The sequence below is a fragment of the Anomaloglossus baeobatrachus genome, chromosome 1 (assembly GCF_048569485.1).
Source record: "Anomaloglossus baeobatrachus isolate aAnoBae1 chromosome 1, aAnoBae1.hap1, whole genome shotgun sequence".
NCBI lineage: Eukaryota > Metazoa > Chordata > Amphibia > Anura > Aromobatidae > Anomaloglossus > Anomaloglossus baeobatrachus.
In genome coordinates this window covers 595285283-595305599 of record NC_134353.1, presented here as the reverse complement: position 1 = coordinate 595305599, position 20317 = coordinate 595285283, and the positions used below count along the sequence as shown (strand labels likewise).

At 44.6% G+C, this 20317-nt stretch overlaps 1 protein-coding gene across 2 annotated transcripts in view; it reads right to left on the bottom strand.

The window, feature by feature from the left end:
• PCSK5 (proprotein convertase subtilisin/kexin type 5) overlaps nt 1–8859 on the bottom strand; it is an 883213-nt gene extending 874354 nt beyond the window's left edge. For both annotated transcript variants that reach the window (XM_075318085.1, XM_075318076.1), the window contains exon 1: nt 8313–8859. In XM_075318085.1, coding sequence (XP_075174200.1) covers nt 8313–8477 — 165 coding nt within the window. In that variant the 5' untranslated portion in view covers nt 8478–8859. The remainder of the gene's footprint in view (nt 1–8312) is intronic.
• Between the last annotated feature and the right edge of the window lie 11458 nt (nt 8860–20317).

Sequence of the window (20317 nt, the reverse complement as noted above, 5' to 3'; positions counted from 1 at the left end):
TAATAGTATCCTGTAGATCAGTGCATACAATAATAGTATCCTGCAGGTCACTGCATACAGTAATAGTATCCTGTAGATCAGTGCATACAATAATAGCATCCTGCAGGTCACTGCATACAGTAATAGTATCCTGTAGATCAGTGCATACAATAATAGCATCCTGCAGGTCACTGCATACAATAATAGTAACCTGTAGATCAGTGCATACAATAATAGTATCCTGCAGGTCACTGCATACAGTAATCGTATCCTGTAGATCAGTGCATACAATAATAGTATCCTGCAGGTCACTGCATACAGTAATAGTATCCTGTAGATCAGTGTATACAATAATAGCATCCTGCAGGTCACTGCATACAGTAATAGTATCCTGTAGATCAGTGTATACAATAATAGCATCCTGCAGGTCACTGCATACAGTAATAGTATCCTGTAGATCAGTGTATACAATAATAGCATCCTGCAGGTCACTGCATACAGTAATAGTATCCTGTAGATCAGTGCATACAATAATAGCATCCTGCAGGTCACTGCATACAATAATAGTAACCTGTAGATCAGTGCATACAATAATAGTATCCTGCAGGTCACTGCATACAGTAATAGTATCCTATAGATCAGTCCATACAATAATAGCTTCCTGCAGGTCACTGCATACAGTAATAATATCCTGTAGATCAGTGCATACAATAATAGTAACCTGCAGGTCACTGCATACAATAATAGTAACCTGTAGATCAGTGCATACAATAATAGTATCCTGCAGGTCACTGCATACAGTAATAGTATCCTGTAGATCAGTGCATACAATAATAGCATCCTGCAGGTCACTGCATACAGTAATAGTATCCTGTAGATCAGTGCATACAATAATAGCATCCTGCAGGTCACTGCATACAATAATAGTAACCTGTAGATCAGTGCATACAATAATAGTAACCTGCAGGTCACTGCATACAGTAATAGTATCCTATAGATCAGTCCATACAATAATAGCTTCCTGCAGGTCACTGCATACAGTAATAATATCCTGTAGATCAGTGCATACAATAATAGTATCCTGCAGGTCACTGCATACTGTAATAGTATCCTGGAGAACACTGCATACAATAATAGTAACGTGGAAATCACTGAATACAGTAAGAGTCACCTGGAGATCACTGCATAAAATAATAGTATCCTGGAGATCACTGCATAAAATAATAGTAACCTGGAGATCACTGCATAAAATAATAGTAACCTGGAGATCACTGCATAAAATAATAGTATCCTGGAGAACACTGCAAACAATAATAGTATCCTAGAGATCACTGCATAAAATAATAGTATCCTGGAGATCACTGCATAAAATAATAGCATCCTGGAGATCACTGCATAAAATAATAGTATCCTGGAGATCACTGCATAAAATAATAGTAACCTGGAGATCACTGCATAAAATAATAGTATCCTGGAGAACACTGCAAACAATAATAGTATCCTAGAGATCACTGCATAAAATAATAGTATCCTGGAGATCACTGCATAAAATAATAGTATCCTGGAGATCACTGCATAAAATAATAGTAACCTGGAGATCGCTGCATAAAATAATAGTATTCTGGAGATCACTGCATAAAATAATAGTATCCTGGAGATCACTGCATAAAATAATAGTATCCTGGAGATCGCTGCATAAAATAATTGTATCCTGGAGATCACTGCATAAAATAATAGTATCCTGGAGATCACTGCATAAAATAATAGTGTCCTGGAGATCACTGCATAAAATAATAGTAACCTGGAGATCACTGCATAAAATAATAGTATCCTGGAGATCACTGCATAAAATAATAGTAACCTGGAGATCACTGCATAAAATAATAGTATCCTGGAGATCACTGCGTACAATAATAGTAACCTGGAGATCACTGCATAAAATAATAGTAACCTGGAGATCACTGCATAAAATAATAGTATCCTGGAGATCACTGCATAAAATAATAGTAACCTGGAGATCACTGCATAAAATAATAGTATTCTGGAGATCACTGCATAAAATAATAGTATCCTGGAGATCACTGCATAAAATAATAGTATCCTGGAGATCGCTGCATAAAATAATAGTATCCTGGAGATCACTGCATAAAATAATAGTATCCTGGAGATCACTGCGTACAATAATAGTAACCTGGAGATCACTGCATAAAATAATAGTATCCTGGACATCACTGCATAAAATAATAGTAACCTGGAGATCACTGCATAAAATAATAGTATCCTGGAGATCACTGCATAAAATAATAGTATCCTGGAGATCACTGCATAAAATAATAGTATCCTGGAGATCACTGCATAAAATAATAGTATCCTGGAGATCACTGCGTACAATAATAGTAACCTGGAGATCACTGCATAAAATAATAGTATCCTGGACATCACTGCATAAAATAATAGTAACCTGGAGATCACTGCATAAAATAATAGTATCCTGGAGATCACTGCATAAAATAATAGTATCCTGGAGATCACTGCATAAAATAATAGTATCCTGGAGATCACTGCATACAATAATAGTAACGGGGAAATCACTGGATACAGTAACAGTGGCCTAGAGATCACTGCATAAAATAATAGTATACTAGAGATCACTGCATACAGGAAAAGTGAGCTGGAGATCACTGCATATAAAAATAGTAACCTGGAGATCACTGCATACAGTAATAGTATCCTGAATATCACAGCAAACTATAAGAGTATTCGGGAGATCACTGCATACAATAATAGAATCCTGGAGATCACTGCATACAATAATAGTATCCTGGAGATCACTGCATACAGAAAGAGTGCCCTAGAGATCATTGCATAAAATAATAGAATATTGGAGATCACTGCATACACGAAAGTGACCTGGAAATCACTGCATACAATAATTGTGACCTGGCGATCACTGCATACAATAATAGTATCCTGGAGATCACTGCATACAATAATAGTATCCTAGAGATCAATGTATACAATAATATTTATCTAGAGATCTCTGCATACAATAAGTGCAACCTAAGATATCACTGCTTACAATAATACCAACCTGGGACATCACGATATCACTGCCAGACAGTACTGCATACAAATGTAGTAACACTACCAGATGCAAAAATAATACATTTGCAGACTATTGGCTACAAATATAGCAGACTGGAGTTAAGGGTACTTTACACGCTGCGACATCGCTAACGATGTATCGTCGGGGTCACGGTGTTTGTGAAGCACATCTGGCGTTGTTAGCAACATCGCAGCATGTGTCACATACGAGCGACCTTCAACGATCGCAAAAGTGGTAAAAAATCGTTGTTTTTTTTGGAGAGGTCGTTCAAACACCAAATATCGTTGTATGTGCAGTAACGAGGCTGTTCCTCGTTCCTGCGGCAGCACACATCGCTATGTGTGACTCCGCAGGAACGAAGAACATCTCCTTACCTGCGGCCGCCGGCAATGAGAAAGGAAGGAGGTGGGTGGGATGTTACGTCCCGCTCATCTCCGCCCCTCCGCTTCTATTGGTCGGCCGCTTAGTGACGTCGCTATGACGCCGAACGAACCGCCCCCTTAGAAAGGAGGTGGTTCGCCGGTCACAGCGACGTTGCTAGGCAGGTATGTGTGACTGTTCCTCGCGATGTTGTGCGCCACGAGCAGCGATTTGCCCGTGACGCACAACCGACGGGGGCGGGTACGCTCGCTAACGATCTCGCTAGTGAGATCGCAGCGTGTAACGTACCCTTTAGAGTAGTGTGTATTATAGCATCTACAGACATACAAGATATAACAGAAGATTCTACTGCCAGCTAAAACCCTATTCACACTAGCCTTTATTTATCTACTTTTACTGAAAAATCTAAAGCAACAAATGAAATCATTTTAATGTAAATTTTTGCATCTGTTAGTTTGATTGCTATTGGTTTGGTAATATTCCATAATGTAGTCTGCTATAAAAAGACAGCCCATTAAAACATTAACAGATTAAAGAAAAATAAATCCAATTATAGTCAATGACATCCATTTCATAATGATTCCGTTATATTGTCCGCTAAAGATGAGAATTATTTCTTCCATGGTAAAGTGGCCCCTATAAAAAAGGAATATACTCAACTCTCAAAGTGATACGGTAAGGCCAGAATCACACTTGCTAGTGCCTCGCGTGTAACTCGAGTCTCTCATGGTAGAACCCGGCATGGCCGCACACTCTCCTGACAGGAAGAGGGTCAGTTGCATGTATCTCTATGCAGCTCAGACGCTCCTGTATGCATAGTGTGCGGCCATGCCGGGTGATTCAATGAGAGATTTGCGCGAGTTACACGCGAGGCAAGTGTGATTCTGGCCTAATAGAAACATGGGCACCACTCCTGGTTTTGACTTGAATTGGAGGTGAAAAACTCACCAAGTACTCAATGTGTGATCATGGCCTAAAGCCTTCACACTATGTCGGACAGAACTATTCCGCTTGAGAAAAGTGTGGAGGTTGCAGCTCATAAGCCGCTGATAGGCTGCGGTGCTCACATAACATAACAATGCCTATGTCGTTGGAATGGCACCAGTTTGGGAGGGGGGTATATGCTTTTTTATTTTATTGGGCCCACTTTAACACTTAGGCCACAGTCACACTTGTGAGTGCCTCGCGTGTAACTCGTGCGAGTCTCTCATTGAATCACCCGGCACGGACTCGCACTCTCCTGACAGGAGCGGGTCGGTTGCATGTATGTCTATGCAGCGGAGACGTTCCTGTCCGGAGAGTGTGAGTCCATGCCGGGTGATTCAATGAGAAACTGGCGCGAGGTACACGCGAGGCACTCGCAAGTGTGACTCTGGCCTTAAAAAGGGCTTGTCCAGTAGTGCACCACAGCTTTAAGGCAGCCAGCATTTTTCCTACAGAACAGCAGCTGACCCGGTGTGAATGCCACCGTTTCCGTAAGGTATTGTTGGCCTCAGCCAGGGTGATGTGCTTCTGATTCAGACCACAAGATCATTAGGGATTTGACGTTTAAGCAATTTCTTAAAATGTACAGTCAGCTTCTTCTATAATTTGAAGTATTGAAACTTCCTCCCCTATTTTCATGCATGAATCACAAAGGTTTATCACTTGGTTAAAGTTCACTGGAATGAGATTTTTTTTCTACAGTCACTGACATCCCCCACCACAAACTGAAACGTGTCGGAATCAACTTGGAAAGTCTAAAAAAATATCCACAAAAATACCAAGAGATTCACTTATTGAACTAGAATAGATGATAAAGGAAGAAAGCAGACCTTGGTGGATGTTTCATCATAAATCAGTAATTGTGACGTCTGACAATAAGAATCTACTCCATATTGCACATCTTCAGTAAGAAATGGTGTTTATGATACATCCATATATAAAGAAACATTGTAGGAATTGTTTATCATTTGTAACAAATGTTGTGTGCAGAAGAATATCTCAGATGACCCTCTTATTTTCCCTTAAATTCCCACCCTCCCCCTTCAAGTACGAGGCTCAGAGGGTTAGCTTTTATCACAGAGGTATCAAAGTCCACACTGAGTCCTCTCATTGCCCGCACTGAAGCTAAGCAAACTTGCCAGAGAATGTCCACCTAGGGAATCTGTCATGTACTAGACACAAGTCTGCACATTTCTCAGTGGTGTGCTGCGCTCCATAATGAAAAGAAGCTAGGCTTTCAGTGCTCTGCAATAAATAAACCCAAACTAGAGTAGTAGGAAGCCTGCAAAGATCTAATGTGGAGCCTGTCAGAGTCTGGAAGCACCAGGAAGGTGTCACCACCTGCTGCCATTCAGTCCATGCTCCCCCTGGCTCTGCTACTGGACAAGGAAGGTGTCACCACCTGCAGCTGTCCTTCAGTCCATGCTCTCCTGGCTCTGCTACTGGACAAGGAAGGTGTCACCACCTGCAGCTGTCCTTCAGTCCATGCTCTCCTGGCTCTGGTACTGGACAAGGAAGGTGTCACCACCTGCAGCTGTCCTCCAGTCCATGCTCTCCTGGCTCTGGTACTGGACAAGGAAGGTGTCACCACCTGCAGCTGTCCTTCAGTCCATGCTCTCCTGGCTCTGGTACTGGACAAGGAAGGTGTCACCACCTGCAGCTGTCCTTCAGTCCATGCTCTCCTGGCTCTGGTACTGGACAAGGAAGGTGTCACCACCTGCAGCTGTCCTCCAGTCCATGCTCTCCTGGCTCTGGTACTGGACAAGGAAGGTGTCACCACCTGCAGCTGCCATTCAATCCATGCTCCCCCTGGCTCTGCTACTGGACAAGGAAGGTGTCACCACCTGCAGCTGTCCTCCAGTCCATGCTCTCCTGGCTCTCTGGTACTGCACCTGGAAAGTGTCACCACCTGCAGCTGCCCTCCACCCTCCAGTCCATGCCCCCATGGCTCTGTTACTGCACCAGGAAAGTGTCCCCACCTGCAGCTGCCCTCCAGTCTATACTCTCCTGACTCTGGTACTAGACTAGTACAGTGTCACCACCTACAGTTGCCCTCCAGTCCATGTCCTCCTGGCTCTGGTACAGCACTAGGAAAGTGTCACCACCTGCAGCTGTCCTTCAGTCCATGCCCACCTGGCTCTAGTACTAGACCAAGAAAGTGTCACCACCTGCAGCTGCCCTCCTTTCCATGCCCCCTGGTTCTGGTACTGGATCAGGAAAGTGTCACCACCTGCAGCTGCCCTCCAGTCCATGCCCCCTGGTTCTCTGGTACAGCACTAGGAACGTGTCACCACCTGCAGCTATCCTTCAGTTCATGCCCCCCCCTGGCTCTGGTACTGCACCAGGAAAGTGTCACCACCTGCAGCTGCCCTCCAGTCCATGCCCTCCTGGCTCTGGTACTGCACCAGGAAAGTGTCACCACCTGCAGCTGACCTCCAGTCCATGCCCCCCTGGCTCTGGTGCTGTACCAGGAAAGTGTTACCACTTGCAGATGCCCTCCAGTCCATGCCCTCCTGGCTCTGGTACTGCACCAGGAAAGTGTCACCACCTGCAGCTGGCCTCCAGTCCATGCCCTCCTGGCTCTGGTACTGGACCAGGAAAGTGTCACCACCTGCAGCTGGCCTCCAGTCCATGCCCTCCTGGCTCTGGTACTGGACCAGGAAAGTGTCATTACCTGCAGCTGCCCTCCAGTCCATGACCCCCTGGCTCCGGTGCTGCACCAGGAATGTGTCACCATCTGCAGCTGTCCTCCAGTCCATGACCCCCTGGCTCTGGTGCTGCACCAGTACAGTGTCACCACCTGCAGCTGCCCTCCAGTCCATGACCCCCTGGCTCTGGTACTGCACCAGGAAAGTGTCACCACCTGCCCTCCAGTCCATGCCCCCTGGCTCTGGTACAGGACCAGTACAGTGTCACCACCTGCAGCTGCCCTCAAGTCCATGCCCCCTGGCTCTGGTACAGGACCAGTACAGTGTCACCACCTGCAGCTGCCCTCCAGTCCATGCCTCCTGGCTCTTGTACTGGACCAGGAAAGTGTCACCACCTGCAGCTGCCCTCCAGTCCATGCCTCCTGGCTCTGGTACTGGACCAGGAAAGTGTCACCACCTGCAGCTGCCCTCCAGTCCATGACCCCCTGGCTCTGGTAACGCACCAGGAAAGTGTCACCACCTGCAGCTGCCCTCCAGTCCATGCCCTCCTGGCTCTGGTACTGGACCCTGGCTCTCCTGCAGCCACTCCATTGTCACATAGTACCATGTTTGTCTCCATAACCAGAATTTCTGTACTATCATTTTATAAGGACACAGGGAGAATTACCTGCTCAAGCATTTAACCCAAGACTGAAAAAGACAGGTAATATCACAAGTTCATTCTGAATTCTCAAGTCCATTATACACAAACTTATTAACTAAGTTCCACAAATCTCCAGAAAGCAGAGTATCATTGCCACAGGCACACACATTCCCAGTGCAGGGTTAGACCCTGCATCCATGTGTTGTCCCCATGGACATTACAAGCCTCCAGGTAAAGTTCAGCCTGACACCCTCCTTTGTAGGTCCTAGTGGGGTACAATCAGGATCCCCTAGGAAGCTTATGTTCTTGTCATTGCAGTACCTGTGATGGAAGGTATGCTGGGACTTCTAGTTCTGCAAGGAATGTGTTCTATGCTCTATCGCTTCATAAGAAATGAGCAGCTGGTCCAGAGTTCTGTAGGACCTGTGGATTGCCAGCTCCTCAGCACAGATGGGCACTGCATATACCCAGCAATCACCCCACATGCAGCATAACAGAAAGTGGATCAGCCCCACATGGGGGAGAAAAGTTCTGGGAATGCAGATGAGCATGAAACAAGCAGTGACATTACCTTTCCCATGTTGATGTAGCCATACTTGCTAGCTATCCTGTCGGCTTCCTGAGCTCCCCCTTTTATCCTCACAGCCCAGTGGTTGGTGTATATACGAGCCCAGCATGTAGGTACAAGAATCCCCAGCAGCACAGTCAGGACGAAGAGCAGCAATTTACAAGCCATGATATGTCCTGCTGTCCCTGAAGACAAGGTCCCCAGCACTCAGGACAGGTGAGGGCGCACTCCAGCACTGACTGTTCCAGGATCAGCCCAGCAGATAGTGGAGAAAAGTTCCCAGGCACTTGGATGGCCCCCTGCGCGTCTCCTCACTTTGGGATTACCCTGCACTTTGACTCTAGGCTCCTGCTGCCAAGTGCTAATCTGGATGTCCTCCTTCTTGAGAGCTTCCTTTCCAGTGCTGGGGGCTATACTATGCCAGGGTGCCAATTCAGTGCCCTCCTCACACGCTCCTGGCACCTTAGCTATGAATGTGGGCTATGAGTGGAGACAGCAGTTCTCTCCGGCTCCCTCACTGCATAAATGACTGCCCCCCTTCTGCTCTCCTCCCGTCCGAAACCAACAGTACCCAGATGGAAGGGAGAGGCGGAGGCTGCAGGCTGATGTCCCTCCTACTCCTTCTACTATTCCACCCACCCCCTGCCACTCACACTCAGTGCACGGAGATGCCCTCACCTAGCTGGGAGTGGGTGCCATCATCATCATCACTCTCAGCTCCATGATCAGCTCACATCAGCCCTGTGTCTCCTGCATGTGTATCTCTGCATATAACGCGAGAAATGTGCCTCATCCATCCAGAATATATTCTTACACAGGGCTCTTATGGCCATATAGAATTATCCTGTGCCTGAGATAGCAAATTTCAGACAAAATTCTTAAAAAACTTAGGTTGCACATTTAAGGATGAAAAATGCCTTATTTCTATATTTTACTTTACACAAAATCAATGAAAAACCCTCATAAAAACTGCCAGCAAAAAAAAAAGTATGAAAAACACAGGAAAAAAGAGACAGAAGAGACGCTTCAGGAAATAAAAACTTGGCTTATTTCTAGATTTTACTCACTTATATGGCATTATTAATTCCACAGGACCTTACACAAGTGATAATGTTAAAAATAATACCGCACAATCCATGTTTTGGAAAAGTGCCGCGCTCTGCTGGTGCACCAGTACCTCTCCCCACCGCAGTGATTGGCACACATTGTGTGCAGTGTGAGGGTATGTGCACACCGCGCCATTTTCAAAACCTATTGGAAAATGCTCAAAGAAAAGAACATATGAATTTCACGGTGGCTCAGTGGTTAGCACTGCAGTCTTGCAGCGCTAGGGTCCGGGGTTCTAGTCCCACTAAGGACAACATCTGCAAGGAGTTTGTATGTTCTCCCCATGTTTGCGTGGGTTTCCTCCCACACTCCAAAAACATACTGATAGGGAATTTAGACTCTGAGCCCCAATGGGGACAGTGTTGTCAATGTATGTAAAGTGCTGTGGAATTAATAGCGATATATAATTAATAAATATTATTATTATTTCTATGGAAAAACAACATGCTGGGCATATGTTCAGGCATGTGAACCGTGACAGAAGTGTTTTACCATAGTTTTCATTTTAAAAAAAATGACTGGATGATAACAGTATAAAAGGCTTCACAAAAACAATGAAAAACCCTGATAAAAACTGCCAGAGAAAAAAAAAGGTATGAAAAACACAGGAAAAAAGAGACCCAAAAGACGCTTCAGGAAATAAAAGCTTCCTAAAGCATCTTCTGCTTCAAGCAGCTGAGTGTAAAAGATGTGGATTTTATGAAAAATGCCATGTTTTTTAAGGAGTTTTTATATGCATTTTTTTCTTGCCTATTTTGTTTTGCAGCATTTTGGGTTTAGCATTTTTTTTTTGTTTTGCTTTAAATGTTCAGTATTATTTGGTGAGTTTTTACCTCAGTATTTGTAACCAAAACCAGGAGTGGGTGATAAATACAGAATTGGTGCCCATGTGTATATTATACTTTTCCTCTGATTGTCCTGGTTTTGTCTTACAAATACTGAGGTAAAAAAACTCACCAAATACTCAACGCATATACATGGCCTTACAAATACTAAGGTAAAAAGCTCACCAAATACTCAACGCATATACATGGCCTTACAAATACTGAGGTAAAAAGCTCACCAAATACTCAACGCATATACATGGCCTTACAAATACTGAGGTAAAAAGCTCACCAAATACTCAACGCATATATATGGCCTTACAAATACTGAGGTAAAAACCTCACCAAATACGCAACGCATATATATGGCCTTACAAATACTGAGGTAAAAACCTCACCAAATACGCAACGCATATACATGGCCTTACAAATACTGAGGTAAAAAGCTCACCAAATACTCAACGCATATACATGGCCTTACAAATACTGAGGTAAAAAACTCACCAAATACACAACGCATATACATGGCCTTACAAATACTGAGGTAAAAAGCTCACCAAATACTCAACGCATATATATATGGCTTTACAAATACTGAGGTAAAAACCTCACCAAATACTCAACGCATATATATGGCCTTACAAATACTGAGGTAAAAAACTCACCAAATACTCAACGCATATATATGGCCTTACAAATACTGTGGTAAAAACATCACCAAATACTCAACGCATATACATGGCCTTACAAATACTGAGGTAAAAAAATCACCAAATACTTAACACATATATATGGCCTTACAAATACTGAGGTAAAAAAAATCACCAAATACGCAACGCATATACAGTGCTGGCCAAAAGTATTGGCACACCTGCAATTCTGTCAGATAATACTCAGTTTCTTCTTGAAAATGACTGCAATCACAAATTCTTTGATATTATTATCTTCATTTAATTTGTCTTCAATGAAAAAAACAAAAACAAATTTGTCATAAAGCCAAATTGGATATAATTCCACACCAAGCATAAAAAAGCGGTTGGACAAAAGTATTGGCACTGTTTCAAAAAATCATGTGATGCTTCTCTAATTTATGTAATTAACAGCACCTGTAACTTACCTGTGGCAGCTAACAGTTGTTGGCAATAACTAAATCACACTTGCAGCCAGTTGACATGGATTAAAGTTGACTCAACCTCTCTCCTGTGTCCTTGTGTGTACCACATTGAGCATGGAGAAAAGAAAGAAGACCAAAGAACTGTCTGAGGACTTGAGAATCCAAATTGTGAGGAAGCATGAGCAATCTCAAGGCTACAAGTCCATCTCCAAAGACCTGAAAGTTCCTGTGTCTACGGTGCGCAGTGTCATCAAGAGGTTTAAACCCCATGGCACTCTAGCTAACCTCCCTAGATGTGGAAGGAAAAGAAAAATTGACGAGAGATTTCAACGCAAGATTGTGCGGATGGTGGATAAAGAACCTCGACTAACATCCAAACAAGTTCAAGCTGCCCTGCAGTCCGAGGGTACAACAGTGTCAACCCGTACTATCCGTCGGCATCTGAATGAAAAGGGACTGTATGGTAGGATACCCAGGAAGACCCCACTTCTTACCCCGAGACATAAAAAAGCCAGTCTGGAGTTTGCCAAAACTTACCTGAGAAAGCCTAAAACGTTTTGGAAGAGTGTTCTCTGGTCAGATGAGACAAAAGTAGAGCTTTTTGGGAAAAGCCATTAACATAGCGTTTATAGAAAAAAAAAGAGGCATTCAAAGAGAGAACACGGTCCCTACAGTCAAACATGGTGGAGGTTCCCTGATGTTTTGGGGTTGCTTTGCTGTCTCTGGCACTGGACTGCTTGACCGTGTGCATGGCATTATGAAGTCTGAAGACTACCAACAAATTTTGCAGCATAATGTAGCGTCCAGTGTGAGAAAGCTGGGTCTCCCTCAGAGGTCATGGGTCTTCCAGCAGGACAATGACCCAAAACACACTTCAAAAAGCACTAGAAAATGGTTTGATAGAAAGCACTGGAGACTACTAAAGTGGCCAGCAATGAGTCCAGACCTGAATCCCATAGAACACCTGTGGAGAGATCTCAAAATGGCAGTTTGGAGAATGCACCCTTCAAATCTCAGTGACCTGGAGCAGTTTGACAAAAAAGAATGGTCTAAAATTCCAGCAGAGCATTGTAAGAAACTCATTGATGGTTACCGGAAGCGGTTGTTCGCAGTTATTTTGGCTAAAGATTGTGCAACCAAGTATTAGGCTAAGGGTGCCAATACTTTTGTCTGGCCCATTTTTGGAGTTTTGTGTGAAATGATCAATGATTTGATTTTTGTTTCATTCTCTTTTGTGTTTTTTTCATTGCAAGCAAAATAAATGAAGATAATACCAAAGAATTTGTGATGGCAATCATTTTCAAGAAGAAACTGAATATTATCTGTCAGAATTGCAGGGGTGCCAATACTTTTGGCCAGCACTGTACATGGCCTTCCAAATACTGAGGTAAGAAACTCACCAAATACTCAATATGTGCATGTGGCCTTTATCTTTGACTGCTCTTATTATAGCCATTTCTTCGGTATTGTTCTGATGTGAAAATTACCAGAAAATGTTTGTACAAATGGAACAAGTTAGGAAAGGCAGTAAGGCTACGTTCCTATGATGAGTTTTTGGTGAGTTTTTGATGCTGCAGAATTTCTGCACCTACTATGTAACTTAGATTACTTTAGTTTTTTCATTGAATTTTGCGTTTTTTATCATGCTTTTGACTCTACGGTTTTTCTCTCTGCTTGTTGTGTCATGCTTTAAATAAAGCTACTTTGGTTTTGAAACTTCCTGGTACAGTATTTGGCTTTGACAAAACTTTATTGATATTCTTAGGGGCAGATAATGTGTTTCTTTATGTATTTCCACCACAGAAATGCACTAAAAACACATGAGTGTTTTTTACCTGCAGATTCTCCACATCTATTGCAAGTCTATGGGTAATCTGCACAGAAAACTCAGTTTACCTGGAAGAGAAAAGGATATGTTGTGGATTGTAATCACGCACCGCAGGTCAGATTACGCAGTGTAATAAAGAAGCACAGTGGGCAGGAGATTTCTATAAATCCTATCGTCTGAGCTGGAGCTGTAAGATGCTGCGTTTTCGATGCAGTGAAAACTATAAAAAACGGCTACAATTCATGGTATTTTTTTAAGGTGTGCAAATATTAAGAAACAAGTGAATGAAGAGTCTCTGCCCGGATTTGGATGCTGATCGTCCTGGTGGACTTGTCAGGATGTGGGGTTAGGTTTTATATATATATATATATATATATATATATATATATATATATATATATATATATACAGTACAGACCAAAAGTTTGGATGCACCTTTCATTCAAAGAGTTTTCTTTATTTTCATGGCTCTAAAAATTGTAGATTCACATTGAAAACATCAAAGCTATGAATGAAAACATGTGGAATAAAATACTTACAAAGTGTGAAACAACTGAAAATATGTCTTATATTCTAGGTTCTTCAAAGTAGCCACCTTTTGCTTTCATTGCTGCTTTGTACACTCTTGGCATTCTCTTCATGAGCTTCAAGAGATAGTCACCGGAAATGGTCTTCCAACAGTATTGAAGGAGTTCCCAGAGATGCTTAGCACTTGTTGGCCCTTTTGCCTTCACTCTATGGTCCAGCTCACACCAAAGCATCTCGATTGGGTTCAGGTCTGGTGACTGTGGAGGCCAGGTCATCTGGCGTAGCACCCCATCACTCTCCTTCTTAGTCAAATAGCCCTTACACAGCCTGGAGGTGTGTTTGGGGTCATTGTGCTGTTGAAAAATAAATGATGGTCCAACTAAACGCAAACCTGATGGAATAGCATGCCGCTGCAAGATGCTGTGGTAGCCATGCTGGTTTAATATGCCTTCAATTTTGAATAAATCCCCAACAGTGTCACCAGCAAAGCACCCCCACACCATCACACCTCTTCCTCCATGCTTCACGGTGGGAAATAGGCATGTAGAGTTTTACAAAGACACGGTGGTTGGATCCAAAGATCTCAAATTTGAACTCATCAGACCAAAGCACAGATTTCCACTGGTCTAATGTCCATTCCTTGTGTTCTTTAGCCCAAACAAGTGCTTGTTGCCTGTCATTAGCAGTGGTTTCCTAGCAGCTATTTTACCATGAAGACCTGCTGCACAAAGTCTCCTCTTAATAGTTGTTCTAGAGATGAGAAGGTGTGTCAAAACTTTTGGTCTGTACTGTATGTATATATATATATATATATATATATATATACCATATTTTTTTGGACTTTTTTTCCCCCATAATTTTTGGGGAATGTGGGGGGTGCGTCTTAAAGTCCGATGGCTACTGTGCGGTGGTGGTGGAGCGGGTGAAGAGGGGTGCGGTGGTGGTGGTCATCAGAGGCAGGATCAGGCTGTAGCAGCACCTACCGTGACCACATGGGCCCACTCATTAGCCTCATTTCATATGCACTGCATCCCGACGCCCATCATCTCTCAGCCCTGAAGCCGGCGCTGAGAGGTGGGCGGGATGATAGGCGGGGGAGTGCGTGTGTAGCGCCCCTGAAGCCATCTGGGAGCTACAAGGTACTGCATTCCCACCAGGATGCAGGGCCTACCCCCCAGGGCCCCAGAAGACCAGTGCCAGTATCAACCAAAACATTCCTGATAATCCCTGTTTTCCCCCAAAATTCCCCATAGACTGGTACCAGGCCAGGGTTGGACCAATGGATGGCCACTTAGAGGTGGAGCCGATCCAGTCCACTAGACGACCAGGTGGGAAGGGCAGACAGTGGACAGTGAGACAGAGAGTCTGCAAGAGTCGGTGACAGAGAGAGGAAGTAAGCAGACGCACTGACAGGAGTGTGACAGTGATCTGAGGGCCCAGGCGGTTGGTTGCCGGTGGAGTAAGGTGGAGTACTCCCAGAACCACAGCACTGACAGGGTACAGAATCCTAGCTCAGGCAAAAGCTCCAGGCAGAACTGATAAAATCTGCACAGTGACGGGACCATCAAGGACCTCACTGACCTTGAAGTTCGGGACACAGTAGCAATGGAAGAAGGGGGGAACAGGACCAGAGACTCCGACCCCACAAGGTTCATGCTACTGTCATATGGTCTACCGTTAAGAGACTACCAGAAGGGGACCCCCAGCCGCACGGTGACCTACCAACCAAAGAGAGGTGCAAAGGAAAGAAGCCGTCAGGTCACTAAACCGGCACTGGGACTAAGGGGACCTGCGGTCAGCACTAGCCTTCCTCGGGTGACCAGTTTCCACCTTGCCGTGAGTAAAGGAACAAGTTACAATGCAACCCCTTGTGTTGCCTACTTTCTTTCAACACCCATCTATCTCATCTATCCTCTGGGGCCTGCTTGCGGAGGGTCTAACATCCAGGCTGCCATTAACACCAGCCCGAGTAGTGAGAACTGTGCAGTGGCGGCTCCATCCACATAGCCGCAACCCGCAAGTGGTGTCACGTGATAAACTTTCATTTAATTCCCCAGTAAATACACCCCTTTTAAAAAGCACCCAGGGCCCGGAACCAGGCAACGGCCATGAAGTGACATTCCCCAGTTATACACCGCCCGGGACCCAGTACCCCATGACGTCATTGCTGTGTGCACGGCTCCACACAGGTCTGCTGCTGACAGAATGTTTTAGTTGAAAAGTTTACAGATTTGTTTGACCTCTTCACCCTTGTTGAACCTTTTTAATGTGTTCAGTTATAGTAAAAAGGCCACCAGAGACCTGGATGATGCGAGATCGCCCCAGAGATCCTAGGTGGAGGGTGTCAAGGAAGTTATTGCCTAAGATGTTCAGCATGCCATTCTTGTTGAACCTTTTTACAGTGTTTGGTTAAAGCTAAAAAGGCCATCAGAGTCCTGGATGATGCACCACTGGGAAGTGGCACCAGGGACCCTAGGGGGAGGGTGACACGGAGGGTGGTAATTCCACTCGGTTGCTCTGTCAATGTTGAAATGTTATGTATGCATTTGTTATTTTCTTCAACAATCTGCACAAAACTGGATGTTTCGGAAAAATGTTGAACAATCCTTGGAACAGTAACCTGATTGACCTGTTTGAAAAGTTAAGTTAAATCTGGGCCACGGCTGTAGGACTGGCAGCAACCAACACAAACTTGTGTCTTGTAAATAGTTGCAACATGTGTGCCTCCCAGAGTAAACCTTTTCATTATCAGGACATTGAAACCACCACCAATGAGAAGAGAGGAAGGTTGGAGGAAAGGTCTGGGATAGAGGAGGCCCAGACCTGGTCACCACCGAGACCAGTGAACTGCCTACTCAGAGGGTTTTGGGGAACCAGGACCTTTTTGCGTGGTGGGTTGATGGGGGGATAGTTAAAGTTTGCAACGTTTAAGTGAATTGCCTCCCCTGTGCGGGAAGAACGTTATGTCTGAACTAATTACCTTTTTCTATTCCGGTTACAATAAAAACTTTATTTCACTTACAGCCCGAGGACGTGCTGTGTTTAACCAAGGGGGAATGTAGCACCCCATAGCCACTCAGGGCACTACAAGGAACTGTATCCTCTTGGGGATGCAGGACCTACCCCATGGGACCAAGAGTACCAGTGCCGATACCAACAAAGCACAACCAAAATCCTAGTTCTCCACTCCACACCGGGCATAAAGGGTTAACCATGTAAGGGGATACTCGCCATGGAAAGGAAAAAGTCCCTGGGATTAGCCAGCCTAGTGGGAGGGGTCAGCAGTCAGTAGAGAGAAGTGTGGCACACAGGAGAGGTGTGTGGACGTGCCTGAGCTGGGTCTGTGTAGCGGTGACCCGGGGGCACAGGAGAGAGGTCGCCAGGACCGGTACTGGAGATACTGCTGGGACCAGAGCACGCACGGGGCACAGGGCCCTAGATTAGGCGCCAGTTCTACATGGCTTGATAAATACTTGCCCGGTGAGGATAACTTCACGGACTTCACCGAACCAAATAATCTGGGGGCATCAGCAGTACTAGGATCGGGGTTCGGACACTTACCTCCCCACAGGGTCCGCACTGCCCGCCGTACAGAGAAGGAGACTGTACCCCCAAAAGGAACAGTCATGCCCTAAATGTTCCATGCTATGGGGACCCAACCAACAGAGAGTGCTGGGGACAGAGCAACCTGGGTCACTACATTGGCACTGATACTCCAAGGGCCTTGAACCAGCAACTCCTAGGTCCAAGTGAGTAGAGACTGTTAGAGACAACTTGGTGTGGTCTCCGTTATTATCCCTCATCATCTCCCAGGCACGGCCCTACCTGCGGAGGGCCTAACACCATTGCTGCAATCCCCACAGCTCTGGGAGTACCCACATTTAGCAGCGGCCGTTCTCTATCCTTAACATCAACCCGCAGGTGGCGTCAATGACATTAACTCTATTCACCCCTGTACATACCCCCTTTTACAAAAGAAGCCCCAGGGCACGGGACCGGGCAACGGCCGCCAGAGTGACATCCCCGTTTGCAACCGCCCGGAACCGAGTACCCCCTTCCCTGGGCGCAAGAGGAGTATCATACCACTGCAAACGTACCAAGTCCCGGCCGTCCATCCAAACTTTCATCTCAGACAAGGAGAAGACTGATCAGAGATGCAGCCAAGAGTCCCATGATAACTCTGGATGAACTCCAGAGATCTACACCTGAGGTGGGAGAGTCTGTCCATAGGACAACAATCAGTCGTACACTTCACAAATTTGGTCTTTATGGAAGAGTGGCAAGGAGAAAGCCATTTCTCAAAGATATCCATAAAAAGTGTTGTTTAAAGTTTGCCACAGGCCACATGGTAAACACACCAAATATGTCGAAGAAGGTGCTCTGGTCAGATGAAACCAAAATCGAACTAATTGGGCACAATGCCAAATGATATGTTTGGCGTAAAAGCAACACAACTCATCACCCTGAACACACCATCCCCACTGTCAAACATGGTGATGACAGCATCATGATTTGGGCCTGCTTTTCTTCAGCAGGGACAGGGAAGCTGGTTAAATTTGATAGCAAGATGGATGGAGCCAAATACAGGACCATTCTTGCAGAAAACCTGTTGGAGTCTGCAAAAGACCTGAGACTGGGACAGAGATTTGTCTTCCAACAAGAATATGATCCCAAACATAAAGCAAAATCTACAATGGAATGGTTCACAAATAAATGTATCCAGGTGTTAGAATGGCCATGTCAAAGTCCAGACCTGAATCCAATCGAGAATATGTGGAAAGAGCTGAAAACTGCTGATCACAAACGCTCTCCATCCAACCTCACTCAGCTTCAGCTGTTTGCAAAGGAAGAATGGGCAAGAATTTCAGTCTCTCGATGTGCAAAATTGATAGAGACATACCCCAAGCGACTTGCAGCTGTAATCGAAGCAAAAAGTGGCGCAACAAAGTATTACCTTAAAGGGGCCGAATAATATTGCACGCCACATTTCAGCTATTTTTTAAGAAAATGTAAAATAAGCAATACATTTTGTTCAACTTCACAATTGTGTCCCACTTGTTGTTGATTCTTCACCATAACAATAACATTTTTATCTTTATGTTTGAAGCCTGAAATATGGGAAAAGGTTGAAAAATTCAAGGGGGCCGAATACTTTCACAAGGCACTGTACAAGGCAGTAGGACCATTACCAGGATGGGGTACCTTAGTAGAGAATTTGGGGACATTACCCCCATAACAGTGTCTACAGAAGATCCTCGCCCCATAAGTGTGTCATGACCACATTTTTTGATTAAAATTTTATTTTTCTATTTTCCTCCTCTAAAACCAGGGTGCGTCTTATGATCCGTTGTGTCTGATAGTTCGAAAAATACGGTGTATACAAAATAATATATATATATATATATATATATATATATATATATATATATATAATTACAGTGGAACCTTGGTTAATGAGAACAATCCGTTCTGGGAGTGTGCTTGTTAACCAAGTTACTCGTTCAGCAAAGCAAGATTTCCCATAGGAAATCATTGCTATGCAGACAATTCGTTCCACAACCTGTTAAATGTCCCATCCTGGTCCCCTATTGTGCCATTCCACACACATACAAACACACACATACAAACACGCACAAACACACACATATTATGCTCACCTTACCTTCCATTCCTTCGCCGGCTTCCTGGAACTTATAGTTCGCTTGTACAAGATGCGTATCAGGTAACCATCGCGACCGATGCCAGAGCTTCCGCTCCCAGCGCGCTGACGTCAAAGGCAGGAGCCGCTTGCCTCTGATTGGCCAGCGCGCTGCCTTTGAGTAGCGGCTGACAGGGGAATTTCCTCCCTCGTCGCGATGGTTACCAGATACACATCCTGTAGCGGGGAACTACAAGAACCATGAGGGCAGCGATGGAACGGAAGGTAAGGTGAGCATATGTGTACCTTCCGTTCCATCGTCGGCCTCATGGTTCTTGTAGTTCGCCGCTACAGGATGTGTATCGGCAAGCCTCGCAACGATGGAGGAACTTCCACTGTCAGCCGCTACTCAAAGGCAGCGCGATGACCAATCAGAGGCAAGCGGCTCCTGCCTTCGAAATCAGCACGCTGGGAGCGGAAGGTCCAGCATCGGTCGCGATGGTTACCCGATACACATCTTGTACGGGCGAACTACAAGTTCCAGGAAGCCGGCGAGGGAACGGAAGGTAAGGTGAGCATAATATGTGTGCGTGCGTGCATGTTTGCCTGTGTGTGTGTTTGTGCGTGCTTGTGTGTGTTTGTGTGGACTGCAAGAGCTGGTTAGATTACAATTAATATCCCTGCATTGAATTAATTTTTATATTCATAACCATGTGTAGATGGTTGTTGTTAATATATAAGAGCGCGGGTTAGAGCGCGGTGGATGTACGGAACCGGAAGTGTGCGGTGAGTATTTTGCTCGTACACCAAAGCTTTCTCGTAAACCGAGTTACAAATTTACAGCAAGCTTTGCTGGTTCAGCGAAATACTCGCTAACTGGGTTAAATATATATATATATATATAAATAAATATATATATATATATATATAAAACGTATATGACTATATATATATATATATATATATATA